This window comes from Sesamum indicum, linkage group LG3 (assembly GCF_000512975.1).
Source record: "Sesamum indicum cultivar Zhongzhi No. 13 linkage group LG3, S_indicum_v1.0, whole genome shotgun sequence".
NCBI lineage: Eukaryota > Viridiplantae > Streptophyta > Magnoliopsida > Lamiales > Pedaliaceae > Sesamum > Sesamum indicum.
In genome coordinates, this window is record NC_026147.1 from 5,961,178 (window position 1) to 5,988,206 (window position 27,029).

The window sequence follows — 27,029 nt, forward strand, 5'->3', positions numbered from 1 at the left end:
AGAGTAAATTGGTATTTCAAAAGATGCCATCAGAAAGACATTTTCAGCTGTATATAGTTTTACATAGTTATCAGAAAGGGCCTTTTTATTTATGATTTAATAATCATTCATGTGACATTGTTAAGAAGACAACTTACCCTGGAAAGAACATTGATCTGGATATATTAAACAGAGAATGATACAAGGAGAAGGGGCAGCTAATCTATTGTTCAGTCTTTATACCATCTAGCAATGGCTTACTAATTTCAGTTCTGAATGACATGCAGTTATGTGCATGGTGTGCCCGGATTGTTGCTTCACTAACTGCACGGTCTCTTAAGGAGGATAGGTTTGGTGTTGCTCAACTCTCAGGAAGCAATGCTGCTGTAATCTCAACATTGTTATCTACTTTATTAGCTGTTGAAACTCTCATGGGGAAGAAGACCAATATACAGAATGCACATTTCATGGGACCTGCAGGAATCAAATGGGCCACCATAAACACTGGGAGAAGAGAGTCTACATCTGGTGCCATGGGGAAAATAAGAGGAAGTCCACTGTACGCCAAAGCATATTCGTTGGCTGATGTACTGAAAACTTCAATTTACTGCATCGTCTCTGCTTTTCATAATGAGATGCTGAACAGTGGGAAAGCAGGGCTTCTTGAGAAGGACTGGATCATTAGTGGTAAGCCTCTATATGGAACCCATGAACTCCTTCTACATAAATTGCGACTTTTCTTGGATTTTCAGGCGAGCTAATGCCTCAAACTCGTGCTCTAACATCTTTATCCTTGTGGAGTCATATCTAAAGAGGTCATTCTTGCTCAGAAGTCCTCTTAAGATGAGCAAGACATGGCTGAGAATTTCATTTTTGCTCTAGAAAGAAAGTACTTGTATCAAAACTCGTATGCTGGAACCTTTGTAGAGTGTTTGCTAATATATTGTAACACTATGTCGAATTTAAAGATCTGTGAAAGAAGGAAAAAGGAAAAATGGGAAAAGGGTTCATCATCAGATTGTCTCTTCTTGATTTATGCTCATGGAGTTGAAGTTTTTTATTTATCCTGGGCACTTGCTGGATTAACTATGTTGCCTCATCACTCTACATAAACAATTGCTAGCATAGTGATATATGCTTGAATAGAAATCACAATTCTGAGTTCATCCGTACTGCTTTAAATACTCCAAAACATTCAAGATTTCCTTTGCTTTTGGCAACTCTGCTAGATTTTCTTCCATGGTGTAATTGGTTAGAAAGAAATACAATATCTTACATTCTTAGAATTGCTATCAGGACACCCAGAAAACAAAAGCAAACCAAGTCACATTCTTGAGAAAATTGCAATACTGTCTCATTTTGTTCGATGGTTTATAAATGTTGAGATGATATACTTTCTTAAGTAAAAAAGTCAGCAATAGCCGTGCTGAGAGGGACGTTTCTACAAATAACGTGAAAGTAAACGATCAAGTGAGTTGTGACAAGCATTTTTCAATTTGACATCACTAATATGGTCTGTTCCTTTCATCGGATTTATATCATTATCTTGACTTATTCACAAGTTTACTTCCAAAATATGGACCAAGGTGCTAAAATAAAGGAAATGAGTCATTTTCATCACTTAATTCTTTTTATCATTACATATGATTGAGGAGAGAAATTGTATTATTTTTACTTCAGTCAATGCCAAAGCTATTAAAACATCAAGTCCAGCCTTTTGAGAATTTTCTGGGGAACTGCTAAATCAATATTCAATATGGAGGGGGGAAAAATGAATTATACTATAATATCGGTTAGTCTCTGCAAAGGTCAGTATCTTTGGGCATTTCACGTAGTCCCCCACTAAAAAAAACGAAAACAACAAAAATAAAAAGAAGGTCAATGACTTTAGTTTTTAACCAATGAAGGGGTTGTTTCCACCATCATGTTTTTCTGTGACGTAGTTTTGGAGAATAGAGTGTCTTTCAGTCATTAGATTGAACCAAGAATTATAAGAAAAAAGCATGGTTAGTCAAACATTGGCTGGTGCAATAACCATGCTTTAATCTTCCAAGTACTCCTCAAAATCTCCTCGTTCATATATTGAGCTTCTGAGACTTCAGACATAATGGTTATAAATTTCCAGCTTAGAATTGCGTAACTCTCGAGAGATAGAAACTTTGCCACGTTGAAGGTTACCTTAAAATGGAGATCCCCATCATGATACTCATTCCGTTAATAATATCAGCTTCTATATGCTGCATGCTTCTTGATCTTCCATTTCCAGAGTATGCAGCAGCAGCAGACGTACCTGGAGACGAGACTGACAAACTTGCATTGCTTGATTTCAAGTCCCAAATAACCGAAGACCCGCTACAGGTCTTAGCCTCTTGGAATGATTCGTTGCACTTCTGCAACTGGAATGGAGTTGCATGTGGCTTGCAAATCCCACCAAGAGTTACTGGTTTGAACCTGACAGGGCGAAGATTAGCTGGAACGATCTCGCCCCACTTGGGAAATCTTTCTTTTGTTGGCGTTCTTGATCTTTCACAAAATTCATTTCGTGGTTGGATTCCACTAGAACTTGGTAATCTTGGATGGCTTCATACCTTGAACATGAGCTATAATCTCCTCGGAGGGCAAATTCCAGCTAATCTGTCGAACTATTTCAGACTCAGGAACCTGGCACTGGACCATAACCAACTGGTAGGGATTGTTCCACCTGAACTGGGATCATTATCCAGGCTCATCACATTGTACCTTGGAAGCAACAATCTCACAGGTATTGTACCTTCTTCTCTTGGAAACTTGACTTTTCTGTGGGAGCTGGATATGTCATATAACTATTTGTACGGTGAGGTACCAAGTACGATATCCCAGTTGAAGCACCTACGAACTTTTAGGCTGTCGGTAAATCATCTTTCCGGTGAATTTCCTCCATCACTCTACAATTTGACTTCACTTGAGTTCATATCCTTATCTTTCAACAACCTGACGGGCCATCTGAGGAGCAACATTGGACTTGCTCTCCCGAATCTCCAGAGGATATGGTTGGCTTATAATTTCTTCACTGGACCTATTCCCGATTCGTTTTCAAATGCTTCAAATCTCTATAACATCGACCTGATACACAATAACTTCACTGGAAAAGTGCCTCTGAGTTTGGCGAAACTTGATTTACAGGTCTTAAATATGGGCTACAATCTTCTTGGACATGGTGAGCCAGATGATTTGGAATTTATCACTGCCCTGACAAACTGCAGCAACTTAAATATGCTGCACTTTGGGGATAACCGGTTTGGGGGAATATTGCCTGTTTCACTAGCAAATTTGTCCATTGAGTTGAGTGAGCTCTATTTAGAAGGGAATTTCATCAGTGGAAGCATCCCAAGAGAGATCTCAAATCTTCGAAACTTAAACACACTATACATGAACTTCAATTATCTGAATGGTACTATTCCAGATTCATTGGGTAGTCTTCCCAACTTAGCAAGAGTGGTTTTGGCCTCTAACCAGTTGACAGGCAAAATACCATCTAGCTTTGGAAACATGACTAGCCTGTTATGGCTATTATTGTTCGATAACAGGTTCGAAGGAGGGATACCGTTATCCTTGACAAACTGTAAGCAAATGGTTTTCTTTTCTGTAGCTCAAAACAATCTCACAGGGATCCTTCCTCCAGAAATTATTGGTATGCCATCCATTCTGTCTTTTAATGCGTCTTACAACTCCTTCACTGGTCCCCTTCCTGAGGAAGTTGGAAACATGAGCCGTCTTGTTGAAATTGATCTTTCTTACAACAAATTTTCTGGTCAGATTCCAGACAGTATAGGCAACTGTTTGGGCCTCAACATAATCTTCTTGCAAGCCAATTCATTTCAAGGGACAATTCCAAATTTAGCTCGCCTGAGTACCCTTAGTTATTTGGACCTTTCAAGCAACAACCTTTCAGGACGTATTCCAGATTTCTTGGCTACTCTGCCCTCTTTGTTGTATCTCAACCTCTCTTTCAATAACCTGGAGGGTGAGGTACCTTCAGAAGGAGTATTCTTGAATGCCAGCGCAACAGATATTCATGAAAATCCCAAGCTTTGTGGTCGAATCACAGAGTTGAATCTCACAAGATGCCCTGAGCAAGAACCTCCAAGAACCCAGCGAAAACATGGACGAAAAGCTCTCAAACTAATCTTGGCAATTGTCCTACCTGTATCATTTGCAACCCTGTGTTTGTTTCTTCTTCTGATTTGCTGGGTACAGAAGAGAAGGAAGGTGCCAAGAATATTGTCATCATCCAGATCCTTGACCTTCTTCCCCAAGATTTCCTATGAAGAATTGCTGAATGCTACTGATGGATTCTCATCAGGAAACTTGATCGGTTCTGGCAGTTTTGGGACCGTTTACAAGGGCACGCTCAGCTCAGACGAAACATTAGTAGCAGTAAAGGTTCTCAATCTCAGACAGAAAGGAGCTTTCAAAAGCTTCATAGCAGAATGCCAAGCCTTGAGGAATATCCGGCACAACAATCTTGTCAAGGTTATAACTGCCTGTTCTAGTACTGATTTTCATGGCAACGATTTTAAAGCTCTCGTATATCAGTTTATGTCTAATGGGAGCTTAGACAAATGGTTGCATCCAGAAGAAGAGAGACAATGGCATAATCATTTAAACATTCTTCAAAGGATTGACATTGCAACCGATGTAGCTGCTGCTTTGAATTATCTCCACCACCAATGCCAAACACCGGTGATCCACTGTGATCTAAAACCTCAAAATGTTCTTCTTGATCACAACTTGACTGCCCATGTAGGTGATTTCGGTTTGGCTCGTCTCCTTCCTAAGTTCAACGTGAAAGAAAATGCAAACCAGTTCAGCTCACTTGGTATCAAGGGAACCATTGGATATGCAGCTCCAGGTAACTAGTCACATTATTGTTTCTTCTGATCATTTTCAATTTGGCCATTCCAATTCAAGTTCTAGCATATCTAACTAAAAAAGGGCTAGGAATAACAACAATCTTTTCAAAAATTTGCTACAGAAAATTTGTTTGCCCTCATGCATTAGTGGAACTTACCAAAAAACTTTTTGCAGAGTATGGCATGGGAGTAAAGCCATCCATTCTCGGAGATGTTTACAGTTTTGGGATACTCTTGCTGGAGATTTTCACTGGAAAAAGACCAACAGACAATTTATTTACCGAAAACTTGAGTCTGCACCTTTTCGTGAAAATGGCAGTACCAGAAAGGGTCACCGAGATTCTTGACAAATCAGCTTTGTGTGAAGAAGTAACAGGAAATGCTGAAACGTGGAAGGAAGGTTGGAGCTATTTAACAAGTGAACAGCGGGAGAACTTGATTTACATTCTGAAAATAGGAGTTGCATGTTCATCCGAATCACCACAAGACAGGATGACCATGCGTCAAGTCTATCAAGAATTGTCAATGATCAGAGACACGTTTGTTGACAATGAAATGAAGGAAGTGCAGAAGAAGACACTGAGCAGCAGGTAACTTGTGTATTTCTATTTTTTAACTATCTTGTTTCTGAAAACCTGTATGCATTCAGACAGAGCCATCCTAATATTATGTTTTCATTTTTAGGTCCATAGAGTTTGTTGATGCAGTTTGAAAGTGGAAGGGAAGAGTCAAATCTGAAGCATTTTCTCCATCCATTCTTGATCTGTATTGTTATTGTAGTATAATGATTGTAGTTTTTAGGTAAATAGTGCCCACTTATAAGTGCTGTAAAATAGAAGAAAAACTATGTTATGTTAAAAATGCTCATCTCTGTCACATCTTAATAAGAGCATGTGAAATATTTGGTGTCACAGTATTCTTCCTGTAAACATTTGGCAAAGAACAAAGATCAGGAAGAGTTTTGATCATTCCAAGAAGTTGAGAAATTCAGTACCAACACCTCATCTATTGCCAAGTCCCATCATTCATACAATTTCTACTTACATGGGGTTTTCTAGGACAAATGCATGATGCAGGCTACCACTATTTGTTTCTTTAGATTTTTGGACATATATATGTTATGAATATTCAAATATAAATTAATGGTCTTGTTGTGGTTTGGGTTTCATTTTTTCATCTACTTAAAGAGGGACTGTCAAGAAATGTACAGAAAATCCAAACAGAAATTGGATTTAATAATGTGTAAATTACATTTTATCATTCGAATTATGTTATTTTTTACACTTTATCTTCGAAACTTTTTTTGTATCACCATATCAACTTTGAGAAATTTGCAATTTGTCATATATGATTTTTTTTTATCAGAAAAACATTATATACAGTGCATATGTGAAAAATATCACATCACATAACCCTTAAATATCACATGTACACCGCATGTGGTGTTCTCCCGACAAAAAACTTGATTGAAAAACAGTTATAAATGACAAAGTACAAAATTCGTAAACTTGAGATGATAAGTTCACGCACAAAAAAATTAAATATCAAATATATAAATAATCATAATTTGGATGACAAAATGTAATTAATCCTTTAATAATGTATGACAAACTTGTTATGCATAGCCACCATGTTTTAACAGATATCTGGACAGTCAAAAACTGATGAAGGTTCTAGTAAAGTGTTGCTGATCCAAAGCTATGCACTAGACTATGTCATCCTTGTTTTTACTATTTTGTAATTTAATGTACTAGATCTTTGTAAATGCATGTGATATTCCTGAACATAGGCTGCATGTAACATTCACAAATTTTTAATACATATGATGATACGATTGATGACAAGTGTTGTTATTGATCAATGGAGATAATGTGACATATCATACAAGTTGTGTGTTGTGTTATATGATTGGTGATGGAGATATTATACGAGTAGTGTGTTATGTGGTATCAGTGTTGAGGGAGTATTATACGAGTTGTACGTTGTGTGATATCGAGCAAAAAAAAAAAAATTGTGATTGAGATGAGGATGATAACCGGTAAAGCTAATTAGTGATGCACTCCAGTTTGGTTAAGTAAGGCCTTAAGAAAATAAACTAAAATGTCACTATTATGTCGGGAACGATATATGGTTATAAGCATTTGTGATATCCTATATCTACTGGTATTATTGACGAATATTAGTTGGTTGATATGATTGTATTATGTTTGACTTGCGAGGTATATATGTATATATAGATTGCTTGGCTATAGTTACTGAGTAGGCCAGTCATTCCTTGCCACATCCTTTTCAGAAACTAGGTCAACTGACTAACCACATTAGATTTTCAGTCCTGCTGTTATTGCGAAAAGGTGAGTTAGCCGTGACATTCGAAATCAAGACTTTTGTTGTGAGAATACGAAATATGCCAGTCTCTGGCTCGATTTGCGTTTAAAATCTTGTATAGCTGGTTGTTGCGTTATTTTTTTTGGGATTTTATAAACGAGGACGTCTGAGGAGAGTAAATATTATCTTTTGAATGTAACTATAATCTCATGAGACGTTTATATAATATATTGATAACTGAAAATATCTCATAAAAGGAGTTGTAATAAGAAAAGTGTACGATAATTAGTGGTGATTGAGATTGTAGGGGGTGTTACATTGCAACTACAGGGAACATATCTCAAATCTTGGAATGGTATTGACTTTTACTTTTGTATAGTATAAAAACTCACTGCTGCAAAAATGAATAAAGTGAAGTTTCCTATTCCTCCTTGAGTTTCTTCTGTAAATGCATACTTAACTTCCCTACAAAAACTAACTAAAAGCCAATATAGAAGATAAGCACAATCAAAATTTTGCCAAATCAAAACCGAACTTGATTGCAAGCATGAGTTCTTGATTTTCTCTTCATTATCACATCTTTAAATATACATGGTTTTATCAAATGCACTTTTAAGTTGCTAGTCTCAGCCACGCTTCCCAAAGTTTTACCTTATTACACTCACACAAATCAACCATGCTTTGCTCAAACTCGAGAAGGATTTTCTTGTCCTGAATAAAAAAACAAAAACGAACTACACTAACATATGATTCGTTCGTAGTAATATCAAATCAGCATCATGATATTTAGTGTGGGTTCATTTCTGCTCCCACTTCAAAAGCACCAATCGTTCTACTGAAAGAAAAGTAGAGTAAAACTTCCAAGCTTTGAATTTGTGTAGAAGATCAATAAACAATACTACCAAGAAGTAAACACTAGAGCTTATCGTGTGTAATTGTGTAATATAATATACATAGACAATGTTCATAGTTAGTGCACTTAACAAAGCATGGTCCTAGTTCTGTCTTACTCAGATTGCCACCTTCAAGAAGCCTGCTTTTCTCAGTGGATCAACACGTCAAACAACACTTTACCAAGCCAAGGCAGGTGGACACTACAACAGCCAAGTGTAATCCCAATTCCCACACTTTGTTGCTGGTAACCTCTTCTTTTTGTTTTCTTCTTCTTCTATATGTAAAAGGGCCACAACAGAAGGAGATAGAGTGATCATAGAAAAATAAAATATAGAACACTATTAGGAAGTGCAGAAATGGATGAAGAAAGACGAGGGCTTGTGAAAAAGCGAAGTCCAGCTGGAAACAAACTGCCGCTAACGGTGGATGAAGTAGTGGAGGAATATGTGGGATCATTTGGATTCTCACAGCTTCTACAGGTTTTCTTGGTGTCACTGGCTTGGATATTTGATGCCCACAGCACTCTTGTCACCATTTTCACTGATGCACAGCCGGAGTCGTGGCGCTGCATTGCCCCGCAGTGTGGTGGTACTGGCGGGCAGAGTGGTGGAGTTGGTGCTGATGCTTCTGTTTGTCGGTTGAAGCCAGGGACCTGGGAGTGGAGTGATGGTAATGCAAGCTCCATAATTGCTGAATGGGGGCTGGTTTGTGACCGCAGATTTCTTGCTGCTCTCCCAGCATCAGTCTACTTTCTTGGTTCCCTTATAGGTCCACTCATTTTGCATATTAGCAAATAGCAATAAGCCTATTTTAGATAATATAGCACTAAGACGAGATTTGACTAAAATGATTATTTTCAATAATATCACTTGATCCCTATTTACTTTTATATTTTCATTTTGGGTTCATCTTTTCTTTGAATTCTTGAGATAATTCTCATTTGATTCTAAATCTTCACAGCTCCAAGTGCTCTTTCTATTTGCCTTCTCTATCAATTCGAAACAACTCGTGGCTCTGAGTTCAAAAAGAAATAATAAGCAGTCATTCCTGTTACCTTACATTTTTACTTTAGCATGCAGCCATGCACCAAGAAGAAAAAGTGTACGCGTTTAAATGAATTGTACTCATAAAGTGATTAGTTTATCTGCCCTACAGGCTCCGCAGTTTTTGGTTGCCTGGCTGATGCATTCTTGGGAAGGAAAAGATCAGTGCTTATTTCATGTCTTCTAACTTCTGCTACTATCTTCCTCACTTCGCTCTCCCCCAATATATGGATTTATGCTCTTCTCCGTTTTGCTAATGGATTTTCCCGGGCGGGCATTGGCATATGCTGCCTTGTCCTCTCCACAGAAGCCGTTGGCCGGAAATGGCGTGGCCAAGTAGGCCAATATGGGTTTTTCTTCTTTGCAGCAGGGTTCCTTTCAATTCCCTTGATTGCTTATCCAACCAGAACTTGCTGGAGAAACTTGTACAAGATTATCTCATTTATCCCTCTTGTTTACTCAATCTTTATACTTCTACCCTTTGTATCAGAGTCCCCAAGGTGGCTTCTTCGCAGAGGTCGAAGTGAGGAAGCTCTTGAAGTGTTGAAAAGATATGCAAGAATCAATGGGAAGGAATTGCCTCTAAATATCTCTCTCCTAGAACCATCTGGCAATGAGAAAAACTTGGCTGCAGGTGAAGGAGAAAATAACACCTCCACCATTGAGAAACTGTGGAATACTAGATGGGCTGCCAAGAGGATGTCCATGGTCATGCTCACAGGTTTTGGGATTGGTTTCGTGTATTATGGGGTTCAACTCAATGTTGAGAACCTCAACTTCAACCTCTATTTCGCCGTTGCCATAAATGCAATGATGGAGATTCCAGCCGTTTTCATAGGCAGCGTGCTGTTGAGCTTCATGAATCGTCGCCTGCTCTTCTCCTCATCAGCAGTTCTCGCCGGGATTTCTTGCATCTCCTGCATTATTTTTTCAAGCACAGAAGACAAGAATGTGGATAAATTGTCAATGACAGAAAGAGGGAGCTTGCCTCAGCTGATGATCGAGGCACTCGGTTTTATGGCTGTTTCAACTGCATTTGATGTGTTGTACATCTACTGTGTGGAACTTTTCCCAACAAATGTCAGAAACTTTGCTGTTTCTATGCTGCGGCAGACACTGATGTTGGGGGCTTCAGTTTCTTCTCTGGTGGTTGTGTTTGGGAGATTGAGTCCATCTGTTTCTTTCCTTGTATTTGGGGTGCTATCCATTGTCAGTGGATTCTTCAGCATGTGGCTGCCTGAAACCAGGAATTTTCCTCTCTATGAAACCTTGGAGCAACAAGAAGAGGAAGAAAGATTGGACTGTGGGCGTGGAGAGTCTGGAGAATTGGGGAGGGACCTTGACAAGAAGGTAGAATTGAAAATGTATGATTAAAAACTGTAGGAACTCCTTGAAGAAATGCCAAATATTAGTCTATGTTCTTGACTAAATTTGTACTAGTTCCAAAATTTTGGCCTATTCTCCTAAAGTGGATAACAAATACTGAAATACCTGAGCATTAGCAACTCATAGTTTGGAGCATTAGTGGAAGAAGAGCACACACTTCCAAGAATAAGTTCTGAAATGCTTACAAATGACAATTTACACAAAGAAATTATTACATCTACTCAACTGAATATCCTGTAATTCACATAGCAATACGAGTTAGGATGTAAGAAAGCATGCACTTCAGAATAGAACTCTGAATGATCGTACATAACAGTTGTAATTATACATGTCCTGGTCTCGTAAAACTATGCCAAGGGGAACTTCAAGGTAACCTAGAACAATACAACCAAATGCCAGCTTCTGAGCCGCATACTTCGATGATCAACACCCTCAAATCTTCTCCAGCCTTCCTTTGTCTGCAAGAAGCAACAAGAGGTACTCCCATCATTCATAATCAGGATATAGTCACTGCTCAACAACAACTTAATAAGCTGGATCAAGAACACAAATACAACAAAGGATAGGAATCGGCTGCTTTAACAACATAATTGCAGTATAGAATGGAAGTTCACTGCAATCTAATACATCCTGCCACCAATTTTTCGATTGAACTTTCCCAAAGCCATTAGCTCAAGTGAACAATCAACAGATTTACGACATTTCTTGCTTATTCTGTTAAAATATTGTGAAACCCAAACTCAGCCTCATTAGCAACAATGTCAATATCAAAAGTTACAGACGAATCCACAATGATATCTCCTTCATATAAAGTAATCAACTAAACACAAATTGGCAATCAAGAATCAAAAGCAAAAACAGCAAAGAGAAGTGATGCAACCCTCGATCTAGAGTAATCAACCAAACACAATTCTGGACACAAGAATCAAAACTAAAATATCAAATATAATAATGATATTGCAATATTTTTCAAGAAAGAAAGAAATTTCATGAAAACTAAATCCAATACAACCTAAAAGTACATATAACAGAATAACACAACTGAGATAAAATGAAGGAGAACAGGAAATAGTCACTATGAATATCCAATTCCAGGAGCCAGCCTAACAGATGAACTTTTTTTCCCCTTGTGAAAGCTCCTTATATCAAACACTTCTGCACTAAATTTCTCCAGAATTCTCCATGCAGTAACACAATTGAGGTTCACCACAGGCCAAACACTCAACATCAATCAATTAGACGGAACCAACAGCAATTAGATTAGAACAAGAAAAGAAACCCTAATTTTATTCAGAAAGCAAAGCAGACAGAAACCCCAAATTAAGATGCTTAAGTGAAAAGCAAAGTGAAATTAAATCAAGGCAAGCCAAAGTTGAATTCATGGAGCAAATGAAAACAAGGAGAAATCAAATTCAGAGTCACTGACAAACTAAATTCCAGGAAGCAAATTGGTTTAACTTTTTTCAGCAAAAGCAATTCTTTCTAAGTACCAGCTGAAGAAGCATAGCTACAGCAAAAGCCGACTGCTTCAATTCATTTACAGTAACGATCAGCCTTCTTCTTGACGCGATCATCTAAAGCATCTTCAACGGACTTGATTTTGGCATTCGGGTCGTACCCAAACTTCTTGCATTCGACAGGAAACAACTCCTCGTACTTCATCTTCTTCGCGGCGTCAATCGTGTACACCTCCCCAGCACCCGAACCCGAATCCAAAACGTTGGCACTCGGGTCCTCGGACAAAACGGGGTCGTCGGCGGTCTTGTTCTTGTTCTTGTTCTTCTTCTTTTTCTTCTTGTCTATGCCTTTGTCGCGGGTGGCGAGCTCGCCGCCCTTGAACGCCAGCCTTCCGCCCCTCACCCTCTCGTACGCCTCCGACATTCCTAGCTTATTTTCAACTCTTCTCACCTTCTCAACAGAGATTATCTCCTCGCAATCTCTCTCTCCGTGTGTGTGTATATATATATATGTCTACATCTGTATTGCATACGTATCTTGGATAAAAGTAGGGACAATTACAGCTTTGCTCCTTATATATATATTGTGATTAATTTATTTTTAAAATTATATTTTAGTTTTTTAATTTTTAAAATTTTAACAGTTTAAGTCTTTATATCTAATTAATGACTATTTTGTTTTTCAAAAAAAAAAAAATATAGTCTAACTATCTTTTCTCTATACTTATAATCAGGCTCAACATGCTTTCGAAAATAAAATTAAGCCTTCATAAATTCATACATTTTTTTTACTGTTTTGTTTTTGGGTATTCTAAGTCCTCAGTATTCTCGGGTAATGTGGTTGGAAAAAATCTATAAAATCGAGGACATGAAATACCCAAAGAACAAGGCGGTCAATGAAAAGTATTACTAGAAGAATTATAATATTTAACTACGGTTAAATTGTCATGGTTAATAGCAACTAGCCATAACAAACAGTTATTGACCACGGCTGCACAACAGTTGTTGGTTGTGGTTTTTGCGAAAGTGGCTAAAACATTTGTTATAACTAAAAGTCATGACAAAATTTTTTACCATGGCTCTTAATTAATTTTTTCACGGTGGAAAAACTAGTTTTTCGCATCAGTTTTGTTTAACCGTAGTTAATAATAGTCATTTACCATAATTACCTTTGTCATTAATATTGTAGCCAATAGTAATTTTTTTTAGTGCATAAATTTATGGAGACTTAATTTTATTTTTGAAAGCATGTTGTGCTTTATTATTAACATGAAGAAAAAGATAATTGGACTATATGTTTTCTTTGAAAGGGCAATACAATCATTATTAGGTCTAAGGATCGAAACTATTAATATTTTGAAAATTGAAAGACTAAAATAAAAATTCAATATATTTAGGGATTGAAAATGAATTAGTAGGAATATACGAGGACCAAAACTGTACACTGTGTTTGGATTTGTAGTTTGAGTGTTTTGTTTTGTGTTTTGGAGATAGAGAGAGAAAAATAGAGAAAAATAAGTGTGTGTTGAAAATAAATGATATTTTTGGATTTGTATTTTGGGGTAATTTAAAATATTTTTAAATAAGTGGTGTAGGTTTGATGTTGGGATTTGGGGGACAAAAATCACTGTTCATTGTCAAATCATATATATTTATATATAAATATGTATATATATAAATATTTTATCTTTAATGTTGTATTTTTGGGAGACACAAATTACTGTTTGTTATCAAATCATGTCTGTTTTATATTATGTATATATATAAATGCGTATATATATATATATTATATATAGAAAGTTGAAAAATAGAAAAACACGCAAATAAGGTGTAAAAACACAAAAACAAAAATTGAGTGTGTTTTATCTTGTCTCGAAAAATACAAAGACACAAATTGTTTTTACCAGATATAGAGGTGGCTGTACTTTGTTCTCAAAACATTATACTCTCTTTCTTTATCGGGTAGCTCTGCAAAACTCAAGCGCGCCGTGACGGGGGATGATCGGAGGCAGATCATCATGGAAACTGCATTTAACGGTGCAGAATAACATCCCCGTGCTTTGGACATGCATTTCTTTCTTGTGTAATGAGAATAGACGGACCCTTCAAGAACTTTACACCACCAGCGCCACTGCAACTTCCAACTCTAAAAGCAGCATTTTGTCACGCAGCAGATTTTCCTCTTTATCTGAAAAGAAAGATGATTCAGTCGCTTGTCTCAGTTTTAGTTCAACCTACGATTATAATGTACGGATGGGGGAACTGGGTCGTCGGGGAAACGTCAGTGCAGCATGCAAACTGTTCGAAAGCATGCCGGAACGAGACAAGGTGTCTTATGCTTCCATGATCAGTATTTATCTCAAGAACGAGGAGTTTCAGAAAGCTGAGAGGCTTTACTATGAAATTCCTGATGGTATGAGTAGCATTGTGGCGGACTCTGCTATGGTGCATGCATATGCTAAGGTTGGTAGAATGGATAGAGCGAGGGAGATATTTGATGAAATGCCCGAGAGGAATGCATTTTCTTGGACTAGTTTGATCTCAGGATATTTTAAACTAGGGAGAGTTGGCGAGGCTCTTAAGCTTTTTGGGGAAATGCCTGAAAGCCAAAAAAATGAGATTACATGGACTAATGTGGTTTTGGGTTTAGGACGAAATGGATTGATTGATGAAGCGCGAAGTGCTTTTGATCTGATGCCTGTGAAAAATGTCGTTGCATGGACATCGATGATCAAGGCTTATGTTGAGAATGATCTGGTTGATGAGGCACTCAAACTCTTTCATGAGATGCCACAGTATAATTTGTACTCTTGGAACATTATTATTTATGGGCTTTTGGATGAGAGTAGAGTAAATGAAGCTAAGGAACTATTTGATTCGATGCCTTGGAGGAATACTGTTTCTTGGACTACTATGGTCACAGGTCTTGCTAGAAACGGGATGGTTGAATTAGCAAGGAGATACTTTGATCAAATGCCAAATAAGGATGTTTCAGCATGGAATGCAATGATCACAGCTTATACTGATGTAGGTCGAATGGGTGAGGCAAGTGAGCTTTTTAAGTTAATGTCTGGTAGAAATATCGTGACTTGGAATGCTATGATTGATGGGTATGCGAAAGATCGGCAAGAGGATGAAGCCTTTAGGCACTTTATTTGGATGCTTCATAGCTGCATTAGGCCAAATGAGACAAGTCTTACTAGTGTACTAACTTCATGCAGAGGTATGGTTGGGGTGTTACAAGTTCATGGGCTTGTTGTGCATCTTGGTTTTGAGAAAGAAAGAGCAATGGCTAATACACTGATTACCATGTATTACAGAAGTGGTGATGTTACCTCTGCTCGGACTGCATTTGACAGTCTTGAGGCAAAGGATGTTGTAACATGGACTGCAATGATATTGGCATATTCTAATCATGGATTTGGTTTACAGGCACTGCAGGCATTTGCTAAGATGTTACGATCAGGACACACACCGGATGAGATTACTCTAGTAGGAGTCTTGTCGGCATGTAGTCATGCTGGCCTTGTCAAGAAAGGTCAAATGATTTTTGACTCCATGACGACTTATGGTTTAGAACCTATGCCAGAGCACTACTCTTGCCTTGTTGACATCCTAGGACGAGCTGGGCTGGTGAATGAAGCCATGAAAGTTGTACGTGAGATGCCTCCAGACAAATATGATGGTGCAGTTCTTGGGGCATTGCTTGGAGCTTGTAGGTTGCATGGAAATGAGGGGCTGGTTGATCATATAGGTGATGAGCTAATAGCGCTTGAGCCAGCTAGCTCTGGTGGATATGTGCTATTGGCAAATGTTTATGCCGCATCTGGAAAGTGGGATAAGTTTTCAGAATTAAGAAAGAAAATGAAGGAAAGGGAAGTGAAAAAAGTGCCTGGTTTCAGTCAAATTGAAGTTAACGGCAAGAGTCACGTATTTCTGGTGGGTGACAGATCTCATTCTGAAATGAAGGAGATTTACATGTTGCTGCATGAGAAACTTCTTCCTCAGATGCAAGATATTGGTCACGAAATTGCAAATATCCCTGCAGTATTATAGTTTGAGAATGGATCAGTCAGTTTTTTATCTTCAATCATCTTCTAAACCTCACTGAAGATAAGTAGCATTTGAGAGGTAACAAGAACATAGATTGGTAGTGGTGATGCATCTGAAGTTTAGGTGATCAGCACAAGAACCATGGGGGTTCATGCATTTTTGTCTCTCAATGAGTATCAAAGTAGGATTTGAACATCAATCAGGTTGATGAATTGAAGAAGGTAGGTTGGTAGTGGGGATGTATCTGAAGTTTAGGTGATTTTTGTTTTTCAATGAGTAAGCAAGGGAGGATTTGAACATCAACCAGTATGATGAATTGACCTTCGCTCCTAGAAACTGAGGCAGAGAATATTGGAGGCATTACTTTCAAGTTTGAGAAACTTTATGAAAGAGTTTTAAAATCATTTTCTTGAGGTATTATGTGTTGGCATGTCTTTTGGGTGTAGTCTCTGAGTGTTTATAATTAATAAGGATCTGGTCTTGGTTGAATTTTCAGGGATAGATGTTCATGCAAGATGTGAAGATCCACGACAGCATGAGCTAACCCCTTTATGTCTGCAATTAACAGGTGATCAGCAGTCTTCAATATCATGGAATTTCCGGAGCAATGTGGATAATGATGGTTTACTTGTGAATTTTTTATTATTAGTTATTATTATTTTGAACTTTTATATGAAAAGACACCATTTGCCTTCCCCATTACCATATAATCCCCGATTTTCCTCTTGTCCTTGTTTTGTCCTATTTCACCAATAATATATCCAGCCACAGAAATCATCTTATTTTACCCCCATGCTATGCAGGCTACTTAGTCATCTCTATGTAATTAAGATAACTGTGGATCATACAATAATCATTTGGAACCATAGGTTGAAACTCAAGAGAGACAAATCAGAACACTTTAATCAATAAAAGATAAACCCCTTCCAATTTTAGAATCATTTCTTAACTGCATTGAGTGTAAATGCATTAATTACTTGTGCGTATGGCAGCTTGTCTCGAAACTTCTGAAAACTGACTCTTGTACTGGTATATCCTGTTGGCTGTTGCTGTATTGAATTTATAATTTAGAAAATGCAGAGGTATTCCAGTTGGAGTCTATCCACTCACACTGAGCTTAAGTTATTAACTTTTCTTGTCAGGTTTATGTGATTTTGCTGGGATAGGATGAGTCCTGTACCATCTTGCCCTCAGTAGAAGGAAGTCTCACCAGAAGCTGTTGGAGTCACAGATCCTGCGGTGAAGGAAATTATATCAGGCACATAGATAGCAGAGTAAGACGACTCTTAAGAAGTTAGGGGAGACGCCGCGTGGGGAGAAAGTATCTCTAGCTGCGGCACTGCCAGAAAGTATCTGGTGGCTGTAGAATCCACTGGTCACCCTTGAATTCTCCATTAGCGGCTTATAGAATTGGAGAGCAATCTGTCTCCCAGCTTCAGGCTTTCCGGCTGCTGGAATCTTTGCAAAGGCAACTATGATCACTCAAGTGGAATTTAATCGAAGAACCTGTAAGTATGCGGCATAGGATGCTTACACCAAGTTAACCAACAGCGAGCCTCTTTCTGGGTCCAGCAATTGCACTTTCATGGGATGCTTACGGCTGGACTGGAGTGGTCCAACATATGTATGTTCTTACTTCGCCTAAATTGATTTCTCAAGCCCAGTGGATTCTTTTTAGTGAAAGCATTTTCTCATCATCTCAAGTCACTCTACTTTTTTCACATTCATACTGTTCAAACATACTGTAAACAAATGTTAAATTATTATTGAACCATGGCTAAATCATGTTTACAAACATTATCTATATCTATCTGTATTTATATTTTTTATATAAAAGTGTGAATCACTTAAAAAGTTTCTTTCTCTTTTTTATTGGATTAAGTTAATCTTGTAAAATGATATACTTATTAATTTCTATTAACTAATATTTATTGCTTTTCCCATTATAGTTATTTAGTCATTTTTTTTTTGTTTATTATATTCACAATATAATGTACTTACTTGATAAAAAATACTCCTATGATATAACATGAGATGACAAAAAAAAAAATATGAAAACTGGAACGATTTAATGTTGAGAAATTTTCTGGCATAAATATAAATTAGAATTGGTTAGATCACTTAACATATTAAAATAGATAAAATGACGAATGAAAATCAATTAAATGAATTGTCATATAAAATGAATATTTTAAAGAGTAACGTAGATTAAAAGAAAAAAGAGAATCAATTAAATCACTTATCATCTAAAGTGAACATTTTTTTTATAGTAAGATAAATTAAAATATAATTTGAGCATTTGAGATATAATTATTGTGTATGTTATATGATTTTTTAATCATTTATAATAGGGATAATTATATTTACACACCACTCACCTACTGTCTTTTACACAAACCATTCCTATCTTTTAAAAAATTACAAAAACCACCCTGACAGCCTTTAAAATCCAAAAATACATCTATAAACTAGGTCAACTGTTAAAATAATTTTTCAACAACAGAAATGCCCTTAAGGGTGTTTCTGTAATTATCAAAAGGTAGAAGGGGTGTCAAAGTAATATTTATGCTTTTTGCATATTGCACCATTCGTTCTCGGTTTTTAGCATATTTCAAGCCTATATTTTGCATTCCATGAATATTTATCATTCTCACATCATATTTTACCATTATTTTAACTTTATTCAAGTTTTTCCTTTTATTTCTTCTTAAATCATTATTGACTTAAGTATCGGAGTGCTAACCTCTGTTTTACAGGGCTAGTCCTTCGATAATCTTAAAATTTTCTTAAAGATCTTTCGACCCTTGTGGTGTGGCCAAATTTCTGGTACGCATCAATATTAGTTCTTAAACAAATTAATAGTTCTTACAAATTACATTTTTCAAAACGATTCAAAGTTTATAACATGTTTATAATTTTTATAACTATCTTTTATCAAATTAATAAATAATAAGATAAATATTGACTGTCCACGTGGACGACGTGGGTGCACTTAAAAAAATAGGATACGTCCCTATTACAAAAGAAAATTGAAAATAAAAAATCAATTAAGTCACTTAATTTTGACTGGTTCAAACTTCCTAGTAAAGTTCATAAAGTAAATATATCAAACTGATAATAAAATAGTTAACTATGAATAAGAAAGATGATATTGAAACTCAAATGACGAAGATGATAAACAATTACATAAAAAAAATAAAACTTAATAAAGCCATAAGCAATATCAAAGATGAGGTCCCTGTCCAGTGTCAAATCCTAATCAAACATTATCCAGCCCAGACAAAGAGAGCCAACATATCCTTCAAAGACAATCTCTCTGTTTTTTTCAACTTTTTTAGCTTAGACACTGAAACAGTTGCTAAGTTATAAATAGAACTCAACACAAGAATACCAATGATTGCTGCACTGCCATAGAAATGGGATTTTTGCACTTAGAATATACAAATCTTTGTGAAATTTAAACAACAACACCTACTTTAATATTGAACACTGCCAAATTCTTCAAATACATGTATGTAGTTGATGTCAGATGGTAGAGATCCTGATGACTAATTTACAATGGCCATCTTATGTCAAATAGAGACAATCAAGAAGCAGAGAAATACCTGTATTTGCATGTAATGAAAAACTGAGACCTAGAGTCCTTGGTTGAACTTCTCTAAGAACCTTTTATGAGATTCTTGCCTTTGTAACCTTATACTGTCATTGAATTTCTTGATGAAGGCCTCAAATTGCTTGTTGAGCTCGGTGATGCTCATCGAAGGATCCCTCCTGAGGCCTCCTCGACGTGTTACAGAAACTGCATCATTGAAAGTCACAGCTTTCCTCAGCTCCTTCCATTTAGGGGTTGACGGCAGCAACTCCTCTGAGTCGAGGCGTTGCACCGAAGCAGTGCTTCTTCTTGGAGGCACGTCCCACGTTTCGCTCTTTTTCAGCTGTTCTCTCTTAGGCCTTTGCTGTCCTCCTCCAGTTATCGCCTTCCATGTCGCGTCCAGTGTGTCTTCATCCTCGTTCTCTTTGTAGTCTGAGAGATCGCTTGCTGCTTCCTCCTCCTCCTTGAACACTTCCTTCCCTTTTCTTGGAAGAGGAGGAAAATCTGTAGTAACCATTATTTCTTTAATGGAATCTGATAACAAGTCTGGTGTGGAGTTAAGTGAACATGCTATTTTCTTGATTTCATTGACTTCTGCAATGAGGACTTCATGAAGAGAGGAAAGTGTGGCTTTTTCACTAAGATTTTCTTCTGTACTATTAGGCCAAATTTCTGTTGTTGATATTGGTGTTGCTGGTGGTTCCTCTGTCACCTCGGTGTAATCTCGAGGTGGTGATGGTGGCGGAGTGACTTCACCGACATCCCTTGACGGTGGTGGTGAAACTACCAATGATTCAGCAAACTGCATATCATGGTCATCAAATATAACCTTAATTCCACCATATTCGTCCTCGTTTTCGCGGTGGTGGAAAGCAGAGGAGGCAGCTATCAACACAATCATGAAGTTGATCATGATGCAAATGTATAGAGGAGAAGACAAGAAACAGCTGAGACAACTCCAGAATCCCACCAAGCTGGGGAACACAATCTCACATGAGTAAGGCACAACAGCCCCTTTCACCATCACAAGAGTAGAAATCAGCCCTGCTGACAGCAGCAGCAGCTCCAAGGCCTTAATGGAAGCCTTCAGCATTCTGCTATTGCTCTGTGGCAAACTCTCCACAAACAACAATGCCATTTTCAACCAACGCCCTTTTGAAGCTAGACCTGGCCTCAGTACAACTCCTCCACAAAGACAACAAAGAGAGCAGACATTCTTGTCTTTTGTTGTCTTTACAGACTAGCAACTGCTCAGAATATTACAAGAACTTGCAAGTTAAAAACACAAAAGAGAGAGCAACAGCTGAAGAAGGGGTTTAAGTACTGAACAAGCTGATTATTACATCCTCTGATTAAATCCTGGCCCTTCTTGTCCCTTTTTCTTGATTATGTTTACTTTTTTTTCTTTCCTAATCAGCAACATCTCTAACCATCTTGTTGACCTGCCATTAAAATTTTACAAGGGTGGGACTTAAATATTGTGGCTTTTGTACACTTCTCATCAACTTCTCCAGTCTTTGACATTACCTCAGTTTTAATCACAAAGTTAAGGTTTCCTAATTACGAGATTCGTTAACTGTTAATTGTAACAGCTATCAATGGTTTAGATAAGGGATAATTTGCTTTATTTTTTAAAACACAACAGGAATAAACTTCATTTTTCTCGACGATTCTTAATTATATAATTGCTTAGTTAATATTATTGAAAATTAGGATTGATATTCTAATTAAAATACCAAAATAGAAAGAGATATGAGTAAAAAGATTGAAGTTGGTAATGGGCTGATCATTCATCAAATAGACATTATAGAAATGTTAAGTAATGGGAGATATTTTGGTGGTCTTTTTGTAAGAAATGACTTTGTGTATATATATATACCAGTGATGTAACTTAAATCAATAGTCAAATTGAGCATTGCTGTCAGATGAAGTATTTTTTAAAACATTATGAAAATTACCCTGAAATTGGCCAATATTAATTAGTATTAATCCAATAGTTGTCTTGGAAAATCTTATGAGATAACTCATTAATCTAATAGTAATTAAGTTAGTCTGTGAGTCAAAATCCACTAATGTTGCTATTTCACAATAGACATCAATGTGTTACTTTTAAATTATTTGTCACAAATCTTACATGATTTTATTCAATTTACAATTAAAAAGACTGATCATTCTTTTTTTTAAGTGAGTCGATTATATAAAATTACTCGAGATCATAACAATTTGCCTAGCCTAGCTATCCCAACGTGATGGGGATGTCGTAAGAAAGAGGAGATTAAACAAAGCTTTACCAGTTGGTCGCATGGTAGGTCGTTAATCGAAGAGCAAAAGAACATCTACAAGGTCGTAGGCCAAGGTTGTGGAATCATATGTGGCATATTGTGGCTTGATGACGTCTCAATCGGGCTAAGCGGACCCGGATCCAACCCACAATACTCCTCGAACAGGTGTCTGTCGAAGAAACAACTTAGTCATTGCATGGGTTAGCATGGAGGTGACACATGTTCCGAAGGTGGGCCCCAGTCCCCATTGTCTATAAATACTCCAACCCACAGTGAGGGAATGTACACATTCTACACACATTACTCACTTATTTAGATCGCCAGCATTTTACCTTCGACCCAAGTATCTGACTTAAGCATCGGAGTATTGTCGTCGGGACGATCCCGACTAGTTTTTTGTTTTATTTTCAGATAACAGATCCAAATTGGTGACGTGGGAAGGTCATGATCGTTGATCGTGGTCAAACGTGATCGAGGCGGATCACAACGTCTTCGTAGAACTATCAGTCCAGAAATAGCTAAAACATAGGCGGCACCAGCAGCAATCGACTTAGGACTTAGATTTTATTGGAACAAAATTGTTGTCGAAGGAGATTGTGCTAACCTTATCATGCAACTGGTAGATAGCGGAGGCTACTCGTCTTCCATGGAAGTTCTAATCCACGACATCTTCACACTCTATCCATGTTTTCTCTTGCTCATTTCCTTTAGTTCGTAGACAAGAAAATTGTGTTGCATATTCTCTAGCACGCTCTGCTGTTAATTTTGCTAAAGGTCATACGGATCTTCCTCTTCATTGTATTGAACGTCTATCGGAAGATTTATCTAGTTTATAATATCTTTCATTTATCGTAGAAAAAAGAAATCACACTATATAAAACATATATATATATATATAATTCCTAGTTAGGACAAAATTGGAGTTGTCTAGCTAACTAGGGTTTAATTACCTATATATATATAGATGGACAATTTAATTTTGGTAGGTAGGTTAAAGGGTCATGATTAATAGACGTAGACAAAAACATAGCACTAATGTTATGGTTAATTATAATTAGGATCCCACCATATATATATATATATATATGATTACATAGATTGCATTAATGTATGGATTAAATGCAATTTTGTTCCTTTAACTATAGTCAAATCCCGTTTTAGTTTTTTAACTTGTTAGGATTTGGATTTGGTCCTCTATGTATTTTAATTGCTCAATTTTGGGACTTTTTTGGCCAAAAAAGTATCCAGTTTGCCAGAAAATCAATCCATTTTCGCCCTAGTTTCACCACAATCTTCTTTCTAAAAAATCGCCACCGTCACTCAAAATTATCGAGAGCCATATATACCGTTCGACTCCCAAGCTCAAGACGAACAAAACCCTTCAATCAATTTCAGGTTTCGATCACCACAAAGATTGGACTTTCACCTTCACCGCTTTAGCCTCTTCGTGTCGATTCGCCAAGGTCCGTACGAACGGCGGTCACGGACCACCATAGTTCAACTCGCCTCTTCTTTGCGAGTCTAACGAGATAAGTCTCAGCCATTTTCATCAACGTGGTGCGGAGATCCAAGTATTTGAAGTTCACGACCACCGTCTGAACGATTCTTGATCGCGAACTACCACCCCTCTTTTTCCGCCACCTTCTTTCTAAAAATTTGCCACCATCACTCAAAATTGTCGAGAGCCACATATACCGTTCGACTCCCAAGCTCAAGAGGAACAAAATCCCTCAATCAATTTCAGGTTTCGATCACCATAAGGATTGGACTTTCACCTTCACCGCCGCAGCCTCTTCACGTCGATTCGCCGCGATCCGTACGAACGGCAGTCGCGAACCACCACAGTTCAACTCACCTCTTCCTTGCGAGTCTAACGAGATAAGTCCCATCCATTTTCATCAACGTGGTGCGGAGATCCAAGGATTTGAACTTTACGGCCACCTTCCGGCGGACTGGATATTTTTGCAACAAAAATAGTTCAAAAATTGAGCAATTAAAATACACCAAATTCAAACCCTAACAAATTAAAGAACTAAAATAGGATTTGACTATAGTTAAAGAACCAAAATTGCATATACTCCTTAATGTATGCTACCTTAAATTATGCTAAAGATCAAAACTATTTAAATATTTGTTTGAATAAGAACAGACTCGACATCGTTTTGAATTTCTTTTTCTGTTTTCTTTTTCTAATTTGAATTTGATATGTGATATTAATTTAATATCCTTTTTCTTATATATACAGAGAATATGAATTAATACAATTAGGTGTACATCATGAGCTCAACACATTATTTAATTACTAATCACTTATTGATATTGATTATGAAGATTTGAATTATAAGTTGTAATAATTTTTATTAGATATTGATAGAATAGAAATGATTGTAATTAATTTATTTTAATTAATAATAATTTATCACTTTTATTAAAAAAATAAAAAATTATTTCAAAATTTTGTTTTAATTAAGCTGCAATTTGTAATTTAGGCTAATTTTAAAATATAATGTGAGATGCACATATCAAATAATATAAATATGAAATTAAAAATCCATTTAACTCATATATATATATATATATATATATATATATAGTGGTGTGGGTGTGAGTGCGGGTGCAGGTGCGTGGGCGGTGGTGGTGGTGGTGGCGGGCCACCACTCGCGGCGGCGGCCATGGCTTTTGAATTATATATATAGGGGAATAAAGAGTTTTGATGGATGGGGGGTCCCTTTGGCTTTGAGTGGCCTACACATATAAAAGGGGTAAGTGCTGGAATTAGCTACCAATTCAGGAGACACAGCGCTGCGCATGCTTTGCTTGCTTAATTATGTCTTTACTTAGCGAAAAATTTTAATTCAAATCAAGTTTGATTGAATTTAAATTAATTAGATTAAATAGAATTTTTTTTCTGTATTAAGAAAAATAAGCAATTTACCATCTGTAAAAAATAAAATAATAATTTATCTCTGCAAAAAATAAAATAGCAACTTACCCCTTATGTTATCAGAAATAACACCTCTTGACACGTTTTGTGAATTACACATATGCTTTTTATTATTATTATTTACACTGAATAAATAGAACCGAACAGAGTTATGAACTGTTGAATCATATATGATAATATGCTTTTTATTATTATTATTTACACTCACACACCTAACACTTGTACAAACCCAAGATTCAAACACGAGATCTCTTATAGAAAAATTTTGTACTCGAACCATTAAACTGTTCTCAAGAACATTACACTCTGTCCATGATTTGGAACCCTGGCTTCAATTCATACTATGTCAGCAAGTTTTCTGAAAATTGCAAAACTTCAGGAATGGATTAGTGGGGAAATTTATGACTCTTGGCAAAGCAACCCTCACTTGAAAAGAGGAGATATTCTGGAGTTAAAATTCGTATCAACAACTCCAGAAATAGTAGAAAAGCGGTCTCATGCAGCATTCCATTTCATCAAGCTGTAGAGACAAGACATAGTAGTTTTAAAAAAATTAAAGTTTCCTCGGGAGAAACTCCCTTGGTATCAGCTATTAGTGAAAACGAAATCTCTACCAAACGAGCTTGGGGATTATGGGTATGTCTCATTGAGATGGACAAAGTCAAGTATCCATTCAAAATTTTCTCAAACAAAGTGAATGGATCATTCCTATTAAACTCCATGACGGGAAAAAGTACTAAGTTCGCAGAAAGTTTATTTGAAAAGAAGAGGATGTTGATCTGGAAAAATAAGCTACCAGCGATCGAAACAACAAGGATAAAGACGTCCAACATGTTGCATGTCGGGCAATTGCAAAGCCATCATGACCACTAGCTGGAAAGAATGAAGGATGATGAATGCAATTACATCATTTGGAAAGGACAAAGTGATAAAAAACGTAATGACGTCATCAAAGATAAGTTTGAAGTCCGGAGACGATTATAAATAAGAAAGCAGTGAAGCAGATAGGGATCATCATAAATCTTCTCCAACTCTTCAAAGCATCATATTTTGAGTGTCAAATCTTTGTAATTTTTCGAATTCTTAGTTTATGTGGGTTTCCCCAATGAGTCAAGTCCTCTATCCTATGAGAAACTAAACAGTTGTCTCATCCTACGGAAGAAATAATATCTATGTAATATTTCATATATTTCTTCAATAAAATTTATTGTCCAGAATTTTATTAGGTCCCTCTAGTAGAGTGTCTTTTATGCCCTAAGGTTGAAAATGAAATAGAGTTGTGTTGTTTGTTGCTGAAGGAGCGAAGTTCCTGCGAACCATCTGCTGCGGTAGTGTAGTTAGATGAAATTCGTAAAATCGAGGGTTTTGAATACTAGAAAATAAGGCGGTCAGAAAAAGGTACGAAATTATGAGGGCTTAATTTTATTTCGGGGAGCATGCTGGGTCAAACTAAGAACATGTGTATGGATCATAAGGGTTTTTTAAAATAGAAGGACAAAATAGGCATTAATTTGTCCTAATCTGGCTAAAGGACCAAAATCGCGCAGATTTAAAAGATAAAGGACCAAATTGGCAAGCTAAAAAGATAGAGGACCAAATCGGAAAAATGCTAAAGATACAGGACCAAAATTGCTTTAAAGCCTATTTTTTATTAATAAAATTTATATTTAATATATTTACTTTATAAAATAATATTTAATCAATTGCAAATCAACTGCAAATGCAAAGATAGCGCGTGTAATGCACTGCTTGGTGTAGGGGGTATTTTGCTTTATTTATAAAAAACATAGGGAGATAATTTACTAAATTTTTTCTTGTCACATGGGGGTATTTACACATTTCTCTTAACACAGAGAGTATTATATTTTTTTCTAAACCAAATATATGATAAATAAAATATATTTATAATATAATTGATGTATAATTTAAAACAATACGAATTATATAATAAATATATCACATTTAATGGTGATTGAATAAGAATTATTCTTGCTTTGCTTTGCTTATAAGATTAATTCTGAGTATGGTATGATAAGGTTTGAGATGATGACAGCCTAGGTAGGTACATGGGGGTAGCTTTGATGTCAAGCCAACCATGTATTCACTATCTACTAGCAAAGCCCTACCCTTTTATTTTAACTAATTTATTTCACCTACCCCTATTTTAGAATTAGGACCAAAA

General features: G+C 36.6%; 6 protein-coding genes across 8 annotated transcripts in view; 4 read left to right on the forward strand and 2 right to left on the reverse strand.

Annotated features, from left to right (window-relative positions):
- LOC105157345 overlaps positions 1-995 on the forward strand; it is a 3,951-nt gene extending 2,956 nt beyond the window's left edge. Inside the window, exon 4 of the mRNA XM_011073748.2 lies at positions 267-995. Coding sequence (XP_011072050.1) covers positions 267-740 — 474 coding nt within the window. The 3' untranslated portion in view covers positions 741-995. The remainder of the gene's footprint in view (positions 1-266) is intronic.
- Positions 2,143-5,800, forward strand: LOC105157492 (putative receptor-like protein kinase At3g47110). The gene is made up of 3 exons (XM_020692479.1): positions 2,143-4,870; positions 5,047-5,461; positions 5,556-5,800. The coding sequence occupies exons 1-3, from the start codon at positions 2,164-2,166 to the stop codon at positions 5,581-5,583; spliced, it is 3,150 nt and encodes a 1,049-aa protein (XP_020548138.1). The 5' UTR covers positions 2,143-2,163; the 3' UTR covers positions 5,584-5,800.
- LOC105157347 (organic cation/carnitine transporter 1) lies at positions 8,073-10,621 on the forward strand. 3 transcript variants are annotated; one of them, XM_020692720.1, is made up of 3 exons: positions 8,073-8,858; positions 9,246-9,503; positions 9,624-10,621. In XM_020692720.1, exons 1-3 carry the CDS (start codon positions 8,447-8,449, stop codon positions 10,505-10,507), a joined length of 1,554 nt encoding a protein of 517 aa, XP_020548379.1. In that variant the 5' UTR covers positions 8,073-8,446; the 3' UTR covers positions 10,508-10,621. The 3 variants fall into 3 exon arrangements, with proteins under 3 accessions (XP_020548379.1, XP_011072052.1, XP_011072051.1); XM_011073750.2 differs by having other exon boundaries at positions 8,075-8,759; positions 9,246-10,621; XM_011073749.2 differs by having other exon boundaries at positions 8,077-8,858; positions 9,246-10,621.
- On the reverse strand, positions 10,741-12,509 carry LOC105157348. Its single transcript, XM_011073751.2, has 2 exons — positions 12,010-12,509; positions 10,741-10,977 (listed from the first exon to the last, which is right to left on the reverse strand). Exon 1 carries the CDS (start codon positions 12,398-12,400, stop codon positions 12,053-12,055), a length of 348 nt encoding a protein of 115 aa, XP_011072053.1. The 5' UTR covers positions 12,401-12,509; the 3' UTR covers positions 10,741-10,977; positions 12,010-12,052.
- Positions 13,907-17,726, forward strand: LOC105157493 (pentatricopeptide repeat-containing protein At4g02750-like). Its single transcript, XM_011073898.2, has 3 exons — positions 13,907-16,443; positions 16,526-16,597; positions 17,172-17,726. Exon 1 carries the CDS (start codon positions 13,975-13,977, stop codon positions 16,030-16,032), a length of 2,058 nt encoding a protein of 685 aa, XP_011072200.1. The 5' UTR covers positions 13,907-13,974; the 3' UTR covers positions 16,033-16,443; positions 16,526-16,597; positions 17,172-17,726.
- Positions 19,262-21,035, reverse strand: LOC105157495. Its single transcript, XM_011073899.2, has one exon. It carries the CDS (start codon positions 20,757-20,759, stop codon positions 19,665-19,667), a length of 1,095 nt encoding a protein of 364 aa, XP_011072201.1. The 5' UTR covers positions 20,760-21,035; the 3' UTR covers positions 19,262-19,664.